This window comes from Lytechinus variegatus, chromosome 2 (assembly GCF_018143015.1).
Source record: "Lytechinus variegatus isolate NC3 chromosome 2, Lvar_3.0, whole genome shotgun sequence".
In the NCBI taxonomy this organism is placed as follows: domain Eukaryota; kingdom Metazoa; phylum Echinodermata; class Echinoidea; order Temnopleuroida; family Toxopneustidae; genus Lytechinus; species Lytechinus variegatus.
Window position 1 is genome coordinate 8,212,013 of NC_054741.1, and position 23,404 is coordinate 8,235,416.

Below are 23,404 nucleotides of genomic sequence, written 5' to 3' on the forward strand. Positions count from 1 at the left end.
CAGTAAAAGGAGAAATTTTCACTTCTGTTTTGGTTCAAACAGATCGGGTTTCGGGTGATATCGTCTGAATACATAATAGCCCCACATATGCATTTATGTGTGTGTTGATACACTTGGTATCTGACTTTCTTTCGTAGCTATTTTAATTGAGCCAAAAAGAAACTGATAAATTTCTTATAGTTTTAGCTTTCTTCCTATCTTTCTTTCCTTCTTCATCTTTCTCTGTTTCTTCCCTCGATTTTTTTGTTACTGTTTTTTTTTAATTTCCCTTTTTTCTTTAATTCATTTTTTCTTTCTATCCTTTTATAAAATATTTTCTCTATTTCCTTTTTCTCTCTCTTTCTCTTTCTTTCTTTTTGATATTTTCTTTCTTTAGTTTTTGAGTCCATCCATCCTATATTCATCTCTTTTCTTCTTCCTTTCTTTCCTTCCTTCTTTTTACCCCTTTCTTCATTCTTTGTTTCTTCCATCCATCATTTATTTACCCTTTCTTTTTTTATTTCTCTTCCCAGCCCTTTCTTTATTACATTCATTCCTTCCTTTCTTCTATCTGTCTTGTTCTTTCCTTTTTCCCTTTGTTAATTACATCCTTTTACCTTCCTTTCTTTTTTTTGACTGCTTGCTTCCTTTATTCTTTCATTCCTTCCTTTCTTTGTCTCTCGGTCTTTTTTTTTCTTCCTTTCATCTATTCTTTTACCTTTTCTTTTTTTTATAATTGCTTGCTTCTTTCCTTCCCTTCCTTCCTTCCTTTATTTATTTCCTTCCTTCTATCTATCATTTTACCTTTCCTTCATTTCTTCCTTAATTCCTTCTTTCAATCCTTCCTTTCTTTCTTTTGTCTGTCTTTCCATCTCTCCTGTTACCCTTTCTTTTTATTGCTTCTTTCTTTCCTTTACTACTTTCTGGATTTGTTCTTTCTTTCTTTATTGCTTGCTTCATTTCCTTCCTTCCTTTCTTTCTTTTCTTTTCTTTCTTTCTTTCTTTCTTTCTTTCTTTCTTATATTTGTTCCTTCTTTATTCCTTCCTTTCCTTCTTTAGTTCTTTCTTTTTTCTTCCTTCACATCTATCCTTTCTTTACCTTTTTTTCTTCCTTTCTTTTATTCTTTCTTTTCCTTCCTTCCTTCCTTTCCTTTCCTTTCCTTCTTTCTTTCTTTGTTTCTGTCTTTCTTCGCTTCGGTCTTGCTTTCTTTTTGTCCTTCATTTCCTTCATTTTTTTTTTGGGGGGGGTAACGAAAGGCTAGAAAAATAAACTTGCGCCTTAATGTTTTCTTTATTTTTTGGGACCAGTAGATTTTAGGTTCGGACCAGTAAAAATTTGAAAAACTGGGTATCTACTGGTCCGACATGAATAGGTTGGACCAGTAGAAAAAATGGGTTAGTGTGGAGCCCTGCATTATCGGTATGGTCTACAATGTTTTCTTGCTTCGAGCTATTTATTGGGGGGGGGGGAGCAAACTTGACTGTTATTATAAATGGCTAGGTCTTATACCTTTCAAACTAACTGTTATTGATACAGATGATAACTTAGCCTATCATTTTATCTGTGTAGACAAACTAAAATATTTATATGAGAGGAAATATACCTGATTTGCCACATGATAATATGATTTTTTGGATATAATGTATTGAGCATTGAATTGGTGTTTTAACCATTCAAGTGGACCTATGTCACAAGACTACACTGTTGAGAATGTTGCATTATGGGTAATAAACATGGTGGGTGTTTCATAAAGCTGTGACACCAAAATGTTAATTGGTGGTGGTTTGGCACATAATAAAGGTTCACCAGTCATTCTTAACTTACGAACAGCTTTATGAAACAGCCCCCTGGCCAGAAATGAAGACCTAAGGTGGGCTATGAAAGGCTGCTGGTTCGTTTGCTCTTAAGCGAGTTTGTTTTCTTAAATTCAGTTTGCTTTTATTTTCAGAGGTGACCCTGCTGTCATGAATGCCATGCCCAGCCAGTCTGCCAAGGTAGGTTACACAGACATCTCAAGTAGAATTTTATTTGACTAGGAGGATGTTTCACAAAGATTTAAGAATGACTTAAAGTTGCACTTAAATGCCGACGTGTACATGATATGCAATCTTATTGATCAATACACAGTTGTGCACGTCCTCCTGGCATGATCTGACCAATGCCATGCCTTTTATACCACACACAACTAGGCAATTAGGTGTGACTCTAAGTCATACTTAAATCTTTGTGGAACCCCCCCCCCCAGTATAACACAAAGCTCAGTGATTGACTGCGGGGCTGATTTTAACGCTTGATCTGTTTCATCATACACAATAATCAATGTACCTGGTTTCAACAGACACCGGGCAGCACCGTCTCGCCATTTATTGGGCCACCCCGCCACCGTACACTGTAGGGTAAATGTGACTGTACAGTAACTGGAATATTTTGCAGAACAGAACATACCGTAATTAAGTCTGGTACATGAATTCTGGACATAATGAAGCTTTATTATCTGTTATTCTGTTTAGCCCTTTTATATCTCACGTCAGTAATCAAATTCCTCCCAATAAACAAAATAATTCAAATGATTTATGCTCATCTTTCTCTATGTAAACAGAACTTACTACCTGATGCTACAGCACTAGCAGACATCATGCCAATGGATAAGAAAGTCCTACAGAGCATGTGAGTACTATCTTATTTGTGAAAAAACAACATTTTTCTGTATTATAGTTGTAATTAAAATACACATTGTTTTCGCATCTACATATCAGTGATGAAGTTCAGGCCACATTTTCCTGCCCTTGTCCTTATATTGAGTCACAAAGTCGATATAGACCATTTGAATTGATGTCATTGCGTCAACATCTATAGAGACTGAATCCATTGCCTTGCATGTGTTACTTGGTGAACTGCAGCTGGAGCATCTCTGACAACTCTGCCTATGCCTATTCCTGACAACAATTTGATTTTGATGCTGTTTTTTATGGTAATTTCTAACTGCAGGGCTTCAAGTATACCTAACAAAAACTAATGTCTGCATTGATATAGCAATGCACCAGGTTCATTTGATAATCCTTTTAAAATGTTTTTATTCTTTATTTTGAACCCCCCCCCCATCTGAAGTCCTCTGAGGGAGGGCACTATGAGATTGTGATGTCTTATGAATAAGTTCTGAAGGGAATGCCCAGGGCTTCGCAGTTAATCCCTCAGTAGGGCAAGGCAATCCTTTTTAATGATATTCTGTTGAATTTCACTGGCAGGAAGGCAGTTGAGATGTGCCCCAAGCCTAGTGATCACCTTAATTGCCTTTGGTTAAAACAGGCACAGTTAACTTGTTTCTGATTGGAATTGGTTTCCGTGTACAAAGTGTATTAGAATTAAAGAATTCAGCAGCCAATGGGTTAAAAATTGAGGGATTCCTAGGAACTCGTGTGGCACTTCATAATCCAGTCATCAATAAATTCATGCATAATTGCGAAATGCTTTAAGATAAATCCCAGTTGTGGTAACGATCTCAACAGGAGTTCGAACAGAATCCAATGAAATTACCAAAGTTTCTGTATGTAAAAAATATACATGTATGCCAAAAGCATTGGAAAATATGCGTAATTGCTGAGAAGAAATGAACAAAATAAGCACAGAATTCCATTAAATGTTGGGCATATTTTGAAGCAATAGTAATACACTGTCCCACATATGCTTTTCTGTGTTAGTGATCATCGGAATTATTGATTTTGAGCTAAGATTTCATGATTTTACTTAGTTTACAATAATGTACCAGATCTAAATATATGATAATATTTTGACAATAACCTTGATTTAAAAAGACTTTCTCATGAAATAATTGTTTGCTGCAATGCAACTACTGTCTTTTACCTTTAATGAAAGGACCACCTGGGGAGTATTTCACATAAATTGAAATGTGACTTTAAAGAAGGGGAATCTGACCCAAGTGGAAAATCATTAAAAAAAAGAAAGAAGAAAACTCAGAGAAGCAGATATGTGAAAGTTTGATCAAAATATGACAAACAAAGTAATGAAGTTGTAATAGATGTGTATGGGGACTTCAAATTGTTCCCATCTGTGATATTGATGCGATGATGGTAGGGACAATTTCTCCACTTGTTTCAGTTCACAAAATGACTGTTTCTTCCATGATAAGATACACTTTGATCGATATTTTCTTTTATGAGGTTATAAATGTAGTAAATGTAAGGCCCTGAGAGAACAGGGGCTTGGGAGAAAACCACAAATCCTGATTATGAAGAACATGACGAAGGGGAAAGTTGTTGTTGCCACTTGTCCTACATGTAGTCTACTAAAAAGTTGCCAATTTGAAATTTCAATAGTCTCTAAGCCAGGTCTTAGTTGTCAATCATTCATAATTTCTTTTACTCCAAATCTGATTTCTTTCAACCTTTCACCATTCTAATATTTCTTCTTCCACTCGTCCATGTTATTACCAAGATTTATTCCCCTTTAAGTCATTATTTTAAATGCCTAGTGGCTGAAGAATATACCGTGTGAGTGAAAAAAAAAACCTTGACACCTCACAAATTCCCATTTTAAGGAAAATTATGTCATGACACATAATCATTATGGCTTGAAAGAGCATCTCCCAATTAATTTGTTAACGCTTGGATTATCAATAGGTATTCTTTGTAGTGATGTAAATTTTGACTTGCGCCAAAGGCAGGACTGCAATGAATGAATCCAGATGCCAATGGTGTCATAATCCTACATGAGATTGGTAAACATCACTGCCCCTGGAAATTTTTAGACTAAAATGATAAGTGGGTATGATACCGAATGTGGTGTATATCAAATGGCAGTTTTACCAAATATTAATTAACATGTGGCATTAGACTATCTGAGATGTTGACCAACTGCATTTAGACCAAGTGTGAACTGAAATAAAAATCACCTACACGTAGAACATATGGATGTCTTCTGATTTGCTGAAAATATCATCTTCATAAATCAGAGCTCATATACATGTACATGGTTTCATATTTGTATTGGCAGGTCTGTCTGTCAATTAGTTTGAAAGCTGTTAATACTTAATCAAACTTTAGTATTAAACAGAAATATGTATCTCAATATTTAAAAGTTAGTGTACATGTATTTCTATGGTTTTTGCCCTGATTTGAAAATAATCCAGACTGGTTCTTTGAGGAGATTAAACAAGTCTAGATATAATTTGCAGTTAAGTATTTGCTTCCAAGTGCACAAATTAGATGCATGTGTTGGAGACATTTTGGCTGCATATAGTTAAATGGCATGTTAATTGGAAATATCCTGTAATTGATGATTTTATGGAATACCATATATGGAAAAAGATTAATCTTATCTGCATTAAGAATTCAGTACACTGATTTAGACCTCTGTAAACTAGTGCTTCATTACATGTAGATTGATCATTATGTAGAACTGTTTATACTTCAAGCCTTCTAAAATTAATTGCACTATCTGGTTAAATACTCATTTAATCATAGTGTATTCTGCAGAACTTTTACAAAGTGAACTTAAGATGGGCGTTATCCCAATTTTTCAGTGCTGTAAAAAATGGTAAGCATGCTTGTACAATGATACTACTGATGTAATTTTTTTTTCAATAATTGTATTATAAACAAAAGTTGTTCAATAGCTTGCTGGAAATAGCAACAGTCAGGCAGTGTGGATATCTTTTCTGTAGATTTTGTTCAATTATTTTCTATCCTTTCAGCTGAAGTCCTGACAAATTAACTACCGGTAATGAGAAAAACTTGCAGTATGATATACATGTATCATCCGTATTATCATAATCTGGTAGACACCACATTGTTTACTTTGATTTCATAAGAACAGTGCGGATGTTCAGATGTAAAAATAGGAATGGTCATTTTGCAATATTTTTATATAGAATTTTGTAGTCTGGAAGCAAGGCTAACAATCTTTGAATGGGTATTATATACCCTCCCTGAGACTAGCAGTGCTAATCAATTCATGGGTGTGGCAATGTTATTTTCTTATTTTTTTCTCAAGATCAAGATCATTAAAGCCATTTAGCATTAATTTGTTGCATGAGACGTCGAAATCTACATGTGTGAACATATTGATATTTGGATGTGTTCATTCGCATATACAGTACTGCCAATATCTCACATCTATATGTACTTTTGATGTTGAAATGAAATTGAAATCGCTTTGATAATTTACAAATTGATGATTTGTCTGAGATTATTGTAATGTGCCAGTGTCTTAATGAGTTCAAAGGTGTTAGTCTATGGTCTTGAGTAATTTTAGAGATACAGAATTGATGATTTGAAATCTGAATGACCTCTCAAATGTGGCATGCTTTGATTTATATATACACTTTGAAAGAAATATCTTGAGTACTTGAATGCCTGATCAAAGCTGGGGTAATAATACATGTATGCAATGCTTTGAAGTGTTCATATCAAGCACTAAATGTTTGCATACATGTACTATTATCATTAAATGTAGTTTAGTTTTTGCTTCTGACTTGCTGTTAAAGTTTGGCCATCTACAGGTATGTTTTTATTTGGCAAATGAATATGGACCCAGGCCATCTTTGCTATTTTCTTACTCTTTTTGAACTCCACTGTTCCAGTACTAGTATGCACCAAAGTGACCAAACTAACCCTTACTGTACTACTACCATTCCTATTCAGTGTAAAAATGTCAGGTGGAAAATATTGAGATAATTTACCTTGGTTACCTGTGACATTTTTACATGGCACAACTTTTGATTGGCTGTTGACCCGTGGATGGCACAATAAATGAGAGAAGCTGTAATTAAAGGAGGGAAGGTGTGACACTTTACAGGTATGAAGAGCAGGCAGTGTATGAGGATTTCTTGGGTTCTTGTATGCTCGTATGAGCATTTTGTGGGCGAAATCACCCAGAAAACCAGGTTATTTTTTTTCCTTGATAAAGAGTCTCTCAGCTCCTGTGGCATGTAAAAAGAGAAAATGAATGTCTGATCATATTCACTGGGTAGCAGGGTACATGGCATACTTTATTCTAGAGATTACATGTAGGTCATGACTCGCTTGTCAAATACCCTCTGTGTTGATAGAATTGGACATGTTACTGTGTTGAACCAGGATCTCATTTCAGAGTCAGTGTATAGATTATGCAATCTAATTGTAATTATGAATCAGAGGCAACATTACAAGAGGAAGAGGTCTCTAGAGATGGGGGGGGGGGTCATTTGCTTGACAATAAAGTGAGATTTTAACTTCTAGAACGTTTGGTGACAAAGAAGTCGTTGATCAATTATGGCCAGACTCTGTTCCCTTCCGAAGATCTCCTCCCTTCCCCTAAGCATGATCACTTTCTTGTAGCTGTCAGAATACATCACTTTGAGATGATTCCTCAAGGCTTCCATCAAAGTAATCCAGAAGTGTTAATTCTGAGCCATAAAGGCTTGCTTTATCAAGTGACACTCTGGATGCAATGAATGTATAGGAAGTTCAGGAAATGGTGGGGGGATGTTGATGTTTAAGTAGCCATGAGTATGAGAGAGAGACAGAGTGAGAGGCTGTGAGAGAAATTAGACAGTGGGGAATAATGTGAGAACGAAAGATGGAGGAAAAAGAGAGAGTGGGAGTAATAGAGAAAGAGAGATCAATGAAAGCAAATGGCTGGTGAAGAGAAATGTAAAACAGAAGGGTGTTTCAATCAACATTAGGATAAGTTGTCGTGTTAGGCCGAGATTACCAATTTTTTCAATGAATAAAATAGCAATAATAGAACCTCCCTCACAATTGCCCCCCCCCCAAAAAAAAAAGGAAAAGATAATATTAATCTAGGGAATAGAGCATGATGAGGATAATTTGTCAGGAAATAAAGCTTGCAGATGGTGCAATATACATTCAAGTATGTTCTAAAGTGGGATAGATGGAGTATAGAGAAGGGATAAAAGTATCATGGGAGGGTCAGATCAGGGATGGTGATAGGAAGACTAAGCTAGATATTCCTAGCTTGATGACTCATGTGGCAATGTTGTGAAATATTAAGTATAAGCTGTCAAAATGAGTTGAACCGATTGATCACGATGCCTTCACACAGGTTTCGCCTTCTTTCCACCGTGCTCAAAATTGTTCGGGAATACTTTGGCGTTCCGAAACCATTCCGCAAATCTGGAAGGAGTCGTTGCAGGTACATCTCCCAGAGTCAGATGCAGGTTTTTTGTTATTCAGCCAGTTTGGGAATTTTCAATTCCATTTTTTGTTTGTTTGTTCTGCTAGAACTTCTGGATTAACTTCAGTAATGTGACAAGAGAATTGATGTTTGTTTGTTGATGTTGGTGTACAGGTGTTCTTGTGGCTAAGTCTACAGATGATAGATTTACATACATGTAATTTAGGGTTCAAATCCTGATGGAGCTCTAGTTTATATCCTTTGTGAATAGACATATGCCACAAGCATGGTACCTGTCAGTTTATTAATAAATTTTTCCTGCAAAGTGGCTAATTGTCAGTCGTGCTAAACAATTGTGGAGCTCCAGTCGTTTCATATCTGAAATACACTACTAGTAATTGGTGTTACTATTTTGAGTTTTTTATATCTGTACGTGGGATCTGTACATGTACTTTGATCCAGAATGCTGCACATGTACATGTATTAGCTGAGGATCTGTATTTCAATCTAGATGTCTAGATTTTTTCATACAATCCATGCAGCGTTAATGTGTTATTTTTTTCCACCTGTACAACAAATAGTTGATATTTACAACAAATGTGTACATGATGTACTGTAGCAACATGTGATGCAGTCTTTCTTTTAATGATTTTACTTGTGAAATTCAACTCCATCAAACTATCAGTCAAAGCACTCAATGTGATGTTGCCTTCATCAAGATGTTGCATTTCATCTCACATATCTCAGTAAATTCCTATTAAAGGGGAAGTTCACCCTGAAGAAAAGTTTGTTGTAAAAATAGCAGAAAAAATAATAAAAAATATTGGTGAAGGTTTGAAGAAAATCCGTTAAAGATTAAGAAAGTTATTAGAATTCAAAGTTTTGGATTTGTGACGTCATATGCGAGCAGCATTCCTACATAGCGAATGGTAAAAAATCAATGAATTTCAAATTTTGTATGGTTCCTGATGACTTTATTTTGTTTTCTATTTATGATCGGGTGTGAAATGATTTGTCTATTGATATACAAAAGGCACAGTAAAAACCGTTTTCAATTTTCTGAGAAAATGACATTTAAAAGATTTTTTACCACTTGCTTTGTAGGAGTGCTGCTCGCATATGACGTCACAAATTAAAAACTATGAATTCTAATAACTTTCTTAATCATTGACGGATTTTCCTCAAACCTTCACCAATATTTTTTATTATTTTTTCTGCTATTTTTACAACAAACTTTTCTTCAGGGTGAACTTCCCCTTTAACTCCTAAACCTTACACCCACCCAGTCATACAGACTCCAGAGTTCTCATGACACCATGCTCTTCAGTCACCCACCTTTTAACAGTCACCCCCCTTATGATTACACTAGGTGATCGTGCCTTTGTTAGTGCTGCCCCCAACTCTGGAATAGTCTCCCTTCCTCAATGAGAACTGCATTATCTATTACCTTTTTCAAAATAAACAAAAAAAACTACCTTTTCAAGAGAGTGTCAATAAATAAGTCAATTTTTGTTACATGATTTATAGAGATACAGTAGTAGGCTTCCCTTTTCCATAAATTAGAACTTAATCATACTTTTGTGTATTTGTCTTATTTTTACCTTTTATTATTGTAACACGCATTTGAGAATGTATAAATGTACAATTATTATTTTTATTTTATTTATTGCATGGTAGATTTGTACATGTAAATGATTTCCAGAGGATGCCTTTTTTAATAATTATGAAGCTCAACAGTCATAATTTGTGTTGATTAAGAAGCCTTACCAGAAATGTTCAGTATAGAAGCATTTTGGGCCCGGTTTCAAACCGTTAAAACTATGGTAAGGTAACTCTGCCATTTTGGTCACTGGTATGTACCATGGAAATCTGTCAAGCCCTGTTACTATGGTAGTTGCCATAATGACAAAGTTACCATTGTTGTCACTCATAAAAAAAAAAACACCAGATGTAAAATTTGATTTGTGTTTTCAGGTAGACAGGAATTTCAAGAAATGTTGTGATTTCTTACACACATTTCAGCATCTTTAGTCATTTGTTTGTTCTTAAAAATGTCTTAAAATCGCTTTGCCATACGTGCAGGATGAAAAAAATTAGTAGTCTTTGAAAATCATCTAACTGGATATCTGCAGCTTGCCAAATATATTGTACACATAGGAAATTTCTTGATTATTTCATCTTTATTAAAGTTTGCATGGAATTACACGTATTTCAAGTATTGCAATTTGTCTCAACATGTACATGTACGCATGAACACTGTAAGAAAGTTGCTGAGCTTTTACGCAACATATCTTTGCCTGATTCTGTTTTTGAAATGTACTGTCTATCTCTGTCGTACAGTGTCCTAGAAGGTGATGATCGTGGAGGGTCAGTTCCTATATATGGACGTGAGGTTGACATAACACCCAGCTCAGCATCATGTGTTGATAGCCCTATCCCAGGTAGCAATAAGGTGGGTTTCTTGAACTGTCCTTTGCATGACACTTGATGGACTTTGTGAGACTTTTTTACAGGGTTGAGGTGACTGATGTGATGGCAATAATAGCATTAATGATGGTGTTGGTGATAATGATATTGTTGATGATAATAATGATGACAAGGATAATGATGATGGTCCTGCAGACCTGCCAACCAGTACGTTTTTGGCGTATTTAGTACGTTTTTTTTTTACAAAATCGTAATTTATTGAGAAAAATAATCTCTATATGTCTCTATTTCATAAAACTTGCACAAATATGGTTTAAGATCAATGTAATTTCAGGTACAGTGTTACTTGTTTTTTTTTTTTTCAATCATTTTGTTAAAACCAGGGTGAGATATACACATGTTTCAATGTTTTTTTTTTCATCTGCAAGAGCAGTGCACATTTTAGCTTGCATTCAGCAATTTCAGCTTGAGCGCCGCGATGGGCGGGTGCGCCACGCATTTTATTATGAAATACACTTTTTTGGGAAAAATACATTTTTTTATCACAGAATACTGTTTTTCATTCCCAGAGGTTGGCAGGTCTGGTCCTGCTAAATGACAATGATGTTTTTATTGTTGATGGCATTGACAGTTATGGTGAGATTTCATTGATGGTGATGATATTGTTAATGACAATGATGATGTTAATGTTGATGATGGTGATGACAATGGTGATGATTAGGATGATTTTGATGATGATGCTGTTCATAGGAAATGTGACTGTAATTGTGATGTTGCATTTGATATTGATGAGGTCAATGAATGTAATGTTCATGGTTATTTTTAGCTGCTGAGAATGATGAAGATGATGGTGATGTTTTTGATAGTTCTCAATGTTGTGCTCAATTTGTAGAGTTTCTTGAAATAACTAATTGGTACAGAAATACAGCAATCTTTTAACATCTCAATGTTAAGATTTTTGAAGATCTGTATACTTTTTGTATATTCTGACTCTGACATTTTCAAATTCCCATTCTTCATATCTTTAGGTAAAGATTACACCTGTTGTGAACTATGAATGGGAGGCCAAATACTACTTTGGAAACCTAGTAGCCGTCAACAATACCTTCCTTGTCTATGTGCTGAGAAGTAAGGCAACATTTTGTTAACTTTTATTTTCCATCAGAATATTCATTGTTAGGCTAAATGGAAAGTTAAATCAGTAATTTGATTCAATGTAAGCTTTAGTATTGAAAATTATGAATATATATTATACATGTATATTGATGTCATATTGATGTGTTTTACTTATTGATCGATTACAGTAATCTTTCCACAAAATATTGTTTTAACAGTTATATCCTTTGTTAAACAAATGAAATACATGTATGCAAATACTTTTGAAGATATGCAGAGTATTTTTTTGCATGATAAAGAGATTGAATGTATCAACCAATCACAGAAATGCCAATATTAGATTTAGTCGTCTTATTTTCCTTTATTTTCTGATCTTGTTTCAAACATTTGAAACTCTATTGGGATTGGTTCAATTTGTTTACAAACTCAGTGCCTTCTGCCCTTGTGTAGGCCCATCCCCCTCTTATAGAAAACTAAATCAGAATATTTCTTACACAATATTGAATATTTGTCCTTTCCCTTTTCACTTTTCAGTACAATCTGGTTATGGCCTGAGGATTCTCAACAGACGCAGCACAGTCAGGGCCTTGTTGAAAGGATTTTCTTGCATCATCGTTGACATTGCTTTTGCGTTTCACAACGCGGACATTCTGGGCTGCGTTGACCAGCGTGGAAATCTCTCTGTTTGGCACATCAAGGAAGAAGGCGGTAAAATAACGTGAGTGAAAATAAGATTTGAAGTAATCATTTAGATGTAGACGTTTAGAGGTCATTGTATGTTTTTCAGATCCATCATGTTCATATCAGAAAGTGAAATGTGATTTTATTTTATTCTATAGATTCATGCCTTTTTCCTGGGGTTCATTTCATAAAAAAAATTGTCAGTGATTTTCACTGACTACTTTGCTCTCAGCCAATCAGATGCAAGGATTTACAGTAGCTTATAACAATAGTTGTGTAAATCACTATTTATTTCATGAAATGTTCCCCTGAAAGATACATTATCATGAATTGTTTTATTGGATATTGTAAACATATATTTCAGCTTTTGGTCATAATTACAAAGTGAATCCAGTGGAATGACATCCCATGTGTATTTCACAACATTTGGTTTACTGTATTAATTTCATGTGAATTGCCTGAACTATATATTTTGTAATCTATGATAATTTGGTAACTGTTGACCTTAATTTTAAAGACTATTTCTCAAAATCATTGGTCTCTGCAACTACTTGAAGTTAGCTGTATTAATGATTGAAACTGAGTCCTTGTGGCCCAGTGGTAAGTCTCCTGACTTTGAAACAGAGGGACGTGGGTTTGAATCCCTTCCATGGCATGATATCCTTCAGCAAGAAATTAATCCACATTGTGCTACACTTAACCCAGGTGAAGTTGTTGGTACTTGGCAGGAATTTATGCCTTGAAATGCTTCCATACTGTAAAAGACTGCTTGGCTGAAGCTGGGATAATAATATCCAAGTCCTTTGGAAGTAAATAGGGACTCTACATTATAATGTGATATTTGTTATGCAAAAATTGTGTTATTATGATTGTTATCCATATTGTTTTTCTCCAGCTACGAACCAAAGATCCAGGTGAAACGTAGCTTACAGCCGAGTGACTACCATCGTATCGTCTGGTGCCCTTACCTTCCGGATGATTTATCTGACGAGGAGCTATCTAATGAGTGGAGCAATCTCCTTGCCGTCTCACACGGCGAAAAGGTGAAGGAAACAATCCCTATGTAACAATATTTGTTGTATATATCAACATGTGTAAAAGTCATACCACGAAAGATAAATTTCAAGGGAAAGGCTATTTCTTTTTCTTCTCATTCTCCTTCTGAGTCTCCTCCTGTGTCCATTTCCTTTGTCTTTTCTTCATCTTCCTCCTCCCTTTCCCCCTACCCCTTTCTTTCCTCCTCCCCTTTCCTTTCTTTCTTCCTTCTCCCATTCCTTTCTTCCTTCTCCCCTTCTTTTCCTCCCTCTCCTTCTCCCCTTTCCTTTACTCCTCCATCTCATTTTCCTCATGTTCCTCGTCCCTCTCCCGCCCCTGCTCCCCCTCCTATCTCTCTTTCTCTTCCTGCTCCTCTTCCATTCCTCTGTTTTTTATAATATCACTTGATAGGGTCTTTATTATAAAGACTGGGCATGAAGCTCATAACTTGATTCATTGAAAATGATCTATTTATTTCATCTACAGGCCGAGCTCTGGGACATTGCAGTAGTTGCTAGTGAGCTAGGCACCAATGAAATCCTGTATGAGCAGGTTTCTAATGGACTGATCAGAATCAACGGCCATACAAAGGTACTTTCATGGTCTATTAGTATGTTATTCTGTACGACGCATGTTTAAGTTTGTATTTGTTTTGTCTACTCTGACATTTTTTTTTGTTTTATTTTTTTTCTTCTACATTTGCAATAAGAATAAAACTTCCATGTGGGACAATAGGTACATTTTTATCTTGAATAATATATAGTGAATGATATAGCTTTAACAAATGTTTCTTGAAACACAACCAAAACAGGTGACTATTTTTTCACTAATTTATGTAATTATATTATACGTGTTTCATCAAGCAGAAGTAGGACTGTCATCATAAGCAATTATCTAGACAAGTTTGAGAGCTTTACCTGCTTTCAACAATGTCAGAATTATAGATTGATATAAATACTTGGTCTGCTCTTCATTTCTTCATTTGCTGCTCTCATATTCTATTTAGTCTTTAAAAGTACATGTAGTCACAGGGATCAGAATTTTGATTTATAATGACCTTTCAATGTCACCTTACAGTCTGTGCAGAAAGCCTTCAGGACGGCAGAGAAATTTTGAAAAATATCTTTAGAATCACTGTCGGTGATAGGGGAATTTTTTAGGGCAGCAAGGCATATGATTTGTGCACCCGAGGCAATTATCTTCCTTTAATCTCCCTTTTCATTGATCCAGGCAATCACCGACATGGCAGTGTCTCCCGACGGGTCAGTCTTGGCCAGTGCCAGTATGGATGGCACCGTCAGATTCTGGCAGATGTATTGGGAGGTGCCTGAGGACCCACCAAGATGCCTTCATCAGTTTGCTCCCCATGATGGCGAACCGGTCATGTCTCTTCTTTTCTGTGATAATCACAAGCAACAAGATGCAAGGTGAGTTTGGTGTGTTAGAAAGACTTACTTGGACTTGTCTAGCATGAACATTTGATAGGGACCTTGACTTCTATAGAGGTAGGCACTTTATGTGTAGGCACTTTGTGTTGTCCAGCAAACAGAGCTTTGCGACCTATAGACAGTCTTTAATTGATATAATATTGTTTGCCTTGCCCCATATGATAAAGTCATTAGCTTTCTGTCACAGGGACCTTTTCATAAAGGCTTACAAACTATTGTAACTTTGGCATTATTGTTAACTACCATGGTAACAAGGCTCTGCAACCAATAAAAATCAAGGATGTCACAGACTTTAAGATAATGGCAAAGTAACATTAGTAAGGAATGTCTGATTCAATTTAATGGGACAGCATAGTAAGCTGAACCCTAATATAACATCTTTCTGTAGCAGAAATACACTCTAAAATAGAGTGTATTAACTCTATTCAGAAAATGTTTTTTTCTTTTTAGGTCTTTCATCTTGCAGAATTGAAAAACCTATTTATCTTTTTCTTCCTCTCCTTCAGCTTGCCATTCTGGCGGTTCCTCATTACCGGTGCAGATCGTAACCGAGAGTTGAAGGTTTGGTGCACCGTCCAGTGGACCTGCTTACAGAAGATCCGCTTTGGATCCTCCCCAAACGATATCCAGCCATGCCTCAAGGTCAAGCTTGATCTCAGCGCCAGCTTCCTCATGGCTACTGACATCAGGAGGAAGGTTAGAGGTCATTCCCGTCTCTTATGATCAATTTTTCGTGGAGATGAGGGGGAATGATTCACAGAGAGTTATGTATGACCTTAAGTCATGCTTATATCATTGTGAAAGCATTCCAATTTCCCTGATATATATGTTACCTTGTTGAGAAAAGTTGGAGAGCATGCAAATGTGTTTGTGGCACTCCAGTGGATGCACAGATATGTGTTCATGGCACATTAAGTCAAAGGTCAAGAGATTGATATATTACTTCCATAGGTCATAGCATTAGAGAATCCATTGGGTCCATCTAATTATCTCGCCTGAACGAAGTTCGGTAGAAACCTCGCATTAGTCCGTTAGTCTGTTCCAAAATGTTAAAGTTTTTGTTCAACTTGCTATCATTTCTTTATTTCTGCATCAATTAAGTTCATACTTGGTACATATGATCCTTGGGTAATACCACAAAAGTTTGTTTAAGGGTGATGGGGTCAAAGGTCATCTAGGGGTCAAAAGGTCAAATGATATGAGGTCATGTCTGTTCCAAAAGTTTTAGTTTTTGTTCAACTTGCTCTTATTTCTTTATTTCTGTATCAATTATGTTGACACTTGGGTCATATGATCCTAGGGTAATAACACATGTGTGTCCATGAGGGTGATGGGTCAAAGGTCATCCAAGGGTCAAAAGTTCAAGTTTTTTTTTCAAATTGCTCTCATTTCTTTATTTCTGCATCAATTGTGTTGACACTTTGTTCATGTGATCCTTGGGTAATACTTCATGTGTGTCAATGAGGGTGATGGGGTCAAAGATCATCTAGGGGTCAAAAGGTCAATTTTTTGTTCAAATTGCTCTTATTTCTTTATTTTTGCATCAGTCGTGTTTACACTTGGTTCATGTGATCCTTGGGTAATACTTCATGTGTGTCAATGAGGGTGATGGGGTCAGAGATCTTCTAGGGGTCAAAAGGTCAAGTTTTTGTTCAAATTGCTCTCATTTATTTTTGCATCAGTTGTGTTTACATTGGTACAAATAACCATGCCACGCGTTTGTCCATGAGGATGATAAGTTCAATAAGATCATATTGCATATTTCAGTGATCGCGATATCAGGCGAGACTCGTGGTTCGTGAACCAACTTTTTTCATGCTTTCTTACAGGTTTTGTATGTAATCCAGTTATACCAAGAACATGAAGAAGGCCGAGCTCATTTCAGTTCAGTAACAGAATTCCTGTTGATGCAACCGATGCTAAGCTTCGCCATCGTTGATGCTGGACGATGCCGGGCCAAGCAAACCCAAGAGGAGGTTGAAGATGGAGAGGAGCTCCAACCTGGTTAGTCTCTTTCCTGTGTATTGCTTTTAGACTACACAGTGCCACCTGTTAGAGTTTCATTTAAACTTCAGAATGCAAAATATTAGGATTCATTTAGATTGCAGAATGTCGACCCAAAATACTCCTTTCGGCCCTTTGATGTTGTTTCAAGTTTGTCATCACTAAGGCTACTTTTACGACATTGCTTCAAGTGGCAGAGGCTATGTTGGGAAACGCTGAATAAGGGAAATATGAAAACATTTGAATGTGGTGAGTGGCAATCACAGATTACAAATATTAACACAGGAAGACCACCATGTTATTAAATTTGTTTGCCCATAATTTGAAAAATGATTCAAGCAGGTCCAACATTTTTTAAACAAGAATCCATCTAGAAAATGTCCAATGAGATTATCTTATTGATTGATCAGTCTATCATTCACAAAGCATGAACTTTTTCCTTTCTGGTGAAGCCCTGTCCTGTTTATTCTGTGTTAGACAAATGCAGACTTTTCTCTTAAGGTTGTATCTTTGCTCAGTAACCAAAAGATATAAATATTTTGGGTGCATTGTTACTGTTGAGAAGAGGTGACTTAAACTTCTACCTAAACATGTAAGTGAATGCTATATAAATGTCCTGTAGTATTGATTGGTTAGTTGAATATCATCACAAATTTCTATTGATATTAATAGGTGAATTTGAGGAAGTATCTCCTGGAGAGGATGGTGATAGGGTGGACAACGGTCAAGCAGTTAGTGTCCTAGTCAAGATGTTCTGTGTCTTTTCAAGGTAATCTCAATTGACCCAAGAATACTTCAAAATTTAATCTTTGTCTTCACGCCCAATTAGGAAACAAAATTACAGACGTGTATTACTTTGATATTTAGATACATGTAGCATATCATTCTTACTGTAGGGGTGATGAGACAAAGCAAAATTGATGAATTACTATGCTGTGCTGTAAGTGAGAGTGTCCAGAATTTTCCACAGCAACATGCCTCAAGAGGATTATGTCATAACAGCATATGTGAACATTTGATTCTTTAAGCGTATCTCATTTGACTTTGTTGCAGCTAGATATTAACCCTTATTCTACTGGGGTATACTTGAATCTCTCTATATGCATTGATATTGTACTTGAAACCATGCTTGTGAGCATTTTGGGGTTTGACTTGTATAAGTTCAAGTACCAGGGGCCCGTTTCATAAAGAGTTGCAAGTGTTGTAACTTTGCCATTATGGCAACTACCATGGCAACAGGGCTCAGCAGCCAATCACAATCGTGGTTTCCATGGTAGTTGCCATAATGGCAAAGTTACAACAATTGCAACTCTTTATGAAACGGGGCCCCTGAAATACATGCCTGTGCCCACTGCATGTGGTTGCCAGAGGCTTTGGCCCGAATTCGCAAAGGTGGTTTTTAAAACCATTGGTTGAACCCATGGTTTATGCAGATTTCCTGTATAAATTTGTTAAAAATTAAGTGTGAAATGATTTTTTTTTCTGATCTTTGTGAATGCATACATTTGACTTTGTTCAGTCAAGAAACTATCTGGTTGACCTTTTTTGAATTTGCTCAGGGCATTACAAGAACTACAGATTCGTTTCCAGCCGACACCCTCTGTGAAGCAAGATATATTGGCTGGCTCTATTAATACAACTACGTCACATGGAGATAATAGTAAGTTGGAGTGCAATTTTCAGACCAGCAAACTTTCGTGATTTTATCAAGATTGTCTTGATTTTCAAAATGCCCCAAAATCAGGATGTCCTAATCTCTGAAATTTCATGTGAGAAAATAAATGTTTAGGAAAAATTGCCATAGACCCATTCATGCCCTCAATATATCTCAAAAAGCCCAGTCCATTCAGGGTCTTAATCCACCTCCTGGACCCCCGGCCATTGGTAGTCTAGATTTTGCATGTCTAAATGTTGACAGGTATGAATTTTCTTTGGGTCACAGATTTTAATTTGTAGGAACATAATATTTCATCAATTATCTTTGTAATGACATCTCCTACTTTTAAACATTTCTTATCTTAGCTTTTATAAGGTATAGTTTAGGCAGATTACTGTGAGCTTTTTCAAGCCTTCAAAACATCCAGACACCCCCCCCCCCCATCAAAACAGGCAAATCGAAAAACATAGTAAAAAGTCATAGTTGGTAATACACATTTTTGTCAAAGAGGGTTTCCATCCAGGTAGGCCACATTATGTAGGTGTAATTCATCCTTTTTCAGGAAGGAAAGATTATTTCCTGTTTATTGAATAACATAGGTTGTCAGGATAATAATAGGTTTTGCAATATCTGATTCTATTTTCATTGAGGCTGAGCCATTACTTTTAAAAGCGGGTATATGAGGATTTTTCATATCATGTAAAGTACCATACATTTCCTTGATAACTTATTAAAGTGATTAAGGTTTCAGTAAACATTTATTTGATGGATTTTTATTGAAAATATGTCATAAAGCTGATTAATTGGGGTTTTTGTGTGTTTCTTCTTCTTTCTCAAGCATTACTGGATGGACTCTCTGATGTGAGCTTCAGTGCCACAGAACGCTCTTTGGGGTCCACTGATACTGAACAACCTCGCCTGGACACAGCATCATTACCTTCACCCCACAGAGATCCTCAAACACCCTCCGCAGAGACCAGCTCTTTCACCTCCGAGTCTACTCACTCTTCTAGCCAGCCATACCTCATGACACCAGAATCCCTCATGAACAGCTCCCGCTCACCCACCAAGACTACCACGCCCCAGAACCTGCTCCGAGACAGCACCACCAGCTCAAGTAGCAGTTTCACCCACATCACGGGCACCAATGTCTCTGTGGATGATCTGTTGAGCTCCTGCGGGACTTCTGAAATGAACACTCTTGCTGCCACGCCGGACAGCTCTGTGACGCTCACCCCGACGCCAACTGCTTCAAATCATGTATCTCCCCTGGTGGGAAAGCCATCGCCTGTTGGCGGTGGCCACATGCCAAAGACATATGAACAGATCAAAGAGGATGAGGATGAGGGACCAAAGTCACCACCCCCATCACCTGTAGGAGGCGACATCCAGGATCTTCAGGGTGACCAGTTACTGGAGTCGTCGGAAAATGTCGCTGAGCTGCTGAAGAAGAGCGCCAGGATCAAGGAGAAGCGCATCTCGGACTCGAGCGCAGAAGTGGCTCAGATCCTTGGTACGAACGTTGAAGAGGAAGAGGCAGAGGATGAGGAATTAGAGGATGATGTGATTGAACAAGAGGGGAATGATGAAGAAGATAATGGACAAAGTTCACCTGTTACCATGGATAAAGGGAAAGTGGATGTTGATGATGGTAAAGAGGAGAATCAAGTTGTTGTGGCACAAGAAACAAATACACTGGATGAAAAGAATACTGAAGGAATTTTACAGTCTTCAAGGTATGTTCAGTCACTTCATACAAACTATATATTCATTGGAGTTCAAGTAATAGTAACCTTATCTCACTTCAATTTTTATGCATGTATCACTTATTTCATTTTCTTCTGACACCCCTAATTTTCAAATTGTCAAATGGAACCATGCATGACAAGATGACAAGGTCCTAGAAGAGATGTTCCTTATTATTAATTTGAACTTGGGCAAGTGCACATTAACCCTAATTTAACTGGGCTATTTCAGACCAGAATTTACTGGGGGGGGGAGGGGTTAAATTACCACCCCCTTCTGATTGACCGCGAAAATGTGCATGGGTGTAGAGCCAGATGTAAACTACAAGACTGTATCTTAAAATATTCAAAAAATTAATTGTGTGAATAAGCGCATGAAATTTGCAGTAATTTTTTTTTAAACTTTAACTCACTTTATTTAGCTAGCAGAATGCTAATTTTTGGTGAAAATATCAATTATTACATTTCTTACAAATATCTACAAAAAATTGCCAAAACAAAATTAATTTCCTATGTATTTTATTGTTTTTATATTTTCATGTATTTCTTTGTTTTTTCAAACTTTTGTTTTTTTAAAAACCACCTTTTTTACAAAAATAAACTTTAGATAGCATTTCACTGCACTGTATGATGTATTAGTCAGCATATATATAAATACATCTATGACAAACTATTTTGTCCTTTACTATGGCATGCCATTTCTTCCTATTTCATCCTGAATTCTTGATAATAAGAATTGCAATTTGTCAACAACATCTAATTATTTAATATCAAGAAATATGATTAAATAGGAAAACGGCTTGCCATACTTTCACTGGCAATCACTTGCTAAATCATCTTGGTTTGACAGCCCTTGAATGTCCTGCACTATGATTTCTTTGATTAATTGGTTGTATTGGTGTAGAACTGATGATGATGATGATGGGTCACAAGCCTCAGCAGCTCACGGTGAGGTGAGAGACGAGAGGGGTAGCACCCAGTTACTCGGAGAACCCGTTGTTCAACAACTGCAAAATCAGGCTTTAAGGTACATCAGACAGATTGTACTTTACATTCAGTTGGGCCTTAAAGATAGGGCCTCCAAGGTAGGGCCTCCAAGGACAATTACTGATGGAGCCACCCTACTAGAAGAAGACTTAATAATAAAATAAATATAAATACCTGGCTGAATGCAGGATTTTAGAATGTTCAGTATGTTAGAACAAATGCCTTTGAGGTGGAGGAGAGAGAGTGAGACAGATAGAAGGTAGGGAAGAGTGACGGATAGACTGAAGTAAAAATGAGGTAGAGGAAACAGAAGGAAAATGGGTGCTAGGTTATGTGTATGAGATACGGAGTAAAGAGCAGGAAGGGAAGATTTTCCCACAGTAGTATGTATCTGCCCAAGTCAAATCTCTTTGGACCACTACAGTCTATTCGACTAAAGGCAACGTTTGAATTGTGAGATGTAAATAACGCATGTTGTACATGTTCTGGAGAGTGTTTTATGAACATTTTGTCTGACAAGTTGTCGGATTTAAAATCTTTCCTTGCTTTTGATTGGCTGAGAAGAGCTTTCACTGTACAAAAAAAAACAGAACTTGTTGGACAAGTCCTTCTATGAAACACTCCCCAGGTCTGAAGAAAAAATGTTTTAGCTTGGAATTGGAACCTCCATTTCAGATGCATGTAGTGAATATTGTTAACACTTGACAAACAAGTAGTCTTACTTCACCTATTCCATCACTTTGCATGCATACCACATTTCAAGCTTGTAAACAAGTTTTTTTTGTTAACAGAATGGAAGTCAGAATATGATAGATTTGATCTTCTGTTTGGTATGGTTCAGGTAATCGACTTACGTTTACTGCATCTCTTTCTCCTTTTTCTAGAAGTGAAGATAGTGACCTTCATCAGAGTGAATACAGGCAACCACAACACAGCATTGATCAAGGAAAATACCAACAGGATATTGGACAGGTAAATGTGGGTTTTTTTTAAGATACCAAGTACTTCTTATCCAATAAACACTACAAGATATTTAATTCAGGACTTTTTTCTTGGACGGCACTTGTTTGTCCACATGTGATGGGTAGGGCAATGAACTTCTATTCGTTCAATTGGTTTGTTTGATTCTGGTCTGCCTTCTCAACACCAATGTCTTTAAGAATTTCCCTTTACTTGTCATGAAGCATTGAGGGTGGGAATCCTGACAGATCCCTAAAGAGGGAAGTTTTTATTTCATCCCCAAATCAAAGAAACTCAAACTTCATGAACGTTCATATTTGACTGGCCAGATGGAATGCCCCTAGCCTTGAAGTAGATCATACATGGTGTATGATAGATTGTGTCATCAGCCAACGTTCTCGCTACCACGCGTCACGGTTGTCGGGCGCCGACAACCCTGAAAATTTTCAGGGGAAATCCGACAACCGTGAACTTCCCCGACAACCGTGGCCGACAACTGTAAAACAGGCCTAGATCTACAAAAAATGAATATATTTAATAACACAATCTGCTTTTCAGATCCTAAAATAAACTTGACGATTATTTCGTCCAAGATTTCTTCCCGGGATTTCTTTGACTCACTCACTACGCTACGCTATACGATACGACCTCGACTCGAGGCCCAATCTCTTTTGTGGGAAGCGCGAAGATGCTTACCTCGCTTGCGTATCGCATTGCTCACATTATTTACGTCTTTAAAATGGTAGTAAATACGCTAAAAAATAAAGTGAGTTGAGAGGGGTACCGTAGGTTACTGGGTTAGGCAATGTAATTATTAGATTATTACGAATTTCAGTTGATATTATCACTTATCTTTTTCAAAAATAAAGTGTCAAAAATAATATCAAAATTCGATCGGAATTTAATTTTATCTCGTCCCAGCCTTTGCTACATCGGGGCTACATCGACTACATGAATTCATTGAATGCTTTTCTGATGACACTCCCGTAGATCGAGCGAATTGAGAAAATCATTCAAAGATCACGTTGATAATGACGAAGCCAAAGGAATGGATTGACATAATGTCCAACTCATTTACTTACAGCATAATGATTTATTCACATTTATATTCCGATTTTACTCCATAATTTCCAAAGTCTTGATCTCTACATCGATCTTTTGAAAGTGTTGATTAATTTCGCGACGGTGTGCCTACCAAGTTCTGTATCACCGCACTAGCGCTCGTAACGAC

The 23,404-nt window shown here is 36.7% G+C and overlaps 1 protein-coding gene across 2 annotated transcripts in view; it reads left to right on the forward strand.

Moving 5' to 3' along the window:
- LOC121407220 (enhancer of mRNA-decapping protein 4-like) overlaps window positions 1–23,404 on the forward strand; it is a 44,416-nt gene that overhangs the window by 4,557 nt on the left and 16,455 nt on the right. Inside the window, exons 3-17 of one of the 2 annotated variants that reach the window (XM_041598186.1) lie at window positions 1,929–1,974; window positions 2,580–2,647; window positions 10,454–10,565; window positions 11,569–11,668; window positions 12,191–12,374; window positions 13,233–13,380; window positions 13,859–13,963; window positions 14,603–14,799; window positions 15,327–15,516; window positions 16,650–16,824; window positions 17,497–17,593; window positions 18,384–18,484; window positions 19,320–20,217; window positions 21,131–21,253; window positions 22,098–22,185. In XM_041598186.1, the coding sequence (XP_041454120.1) occupies window positions 1,929–1,974; window positions 2,580–2,647; window positions 10,454–10,565; window positions 11,569–11,668; window positions 12,191–12,374; window positions 13,233–13,380; window positions 13,859–13,963; window positions 14,603–14,799; window positions 15,327–15,516; window positions 16,650–16,824; window positions 17,497–17,593; window positions 18,384–18,484; window positions 19,320–20,217; window positions 21,131–21,253; window positions 22,098–22,185 (2,632 nt within the window). The remainder of the gene's footprint in view (window positions 1–1,928; window positions 1,975–2,579; window positions 2,648–10,453; window positions 10,566–11,568; window positions 11,669–12,190; window positions 12,375–13,232; window positions 13,381–13,858; window positions 13,964–14,602; window positions 14,800–15,326; window positions 15,517–16,649; window positions 16,825–17,496; window positions 17,594–18,383; window positions 18,485–19,319; window positions 20,218–21,130; window positions 21,254–22,097; window positions 22,186–23,404) is intronic. The other variant, XM_041598187.1, reaches the window with a different exon arrangement.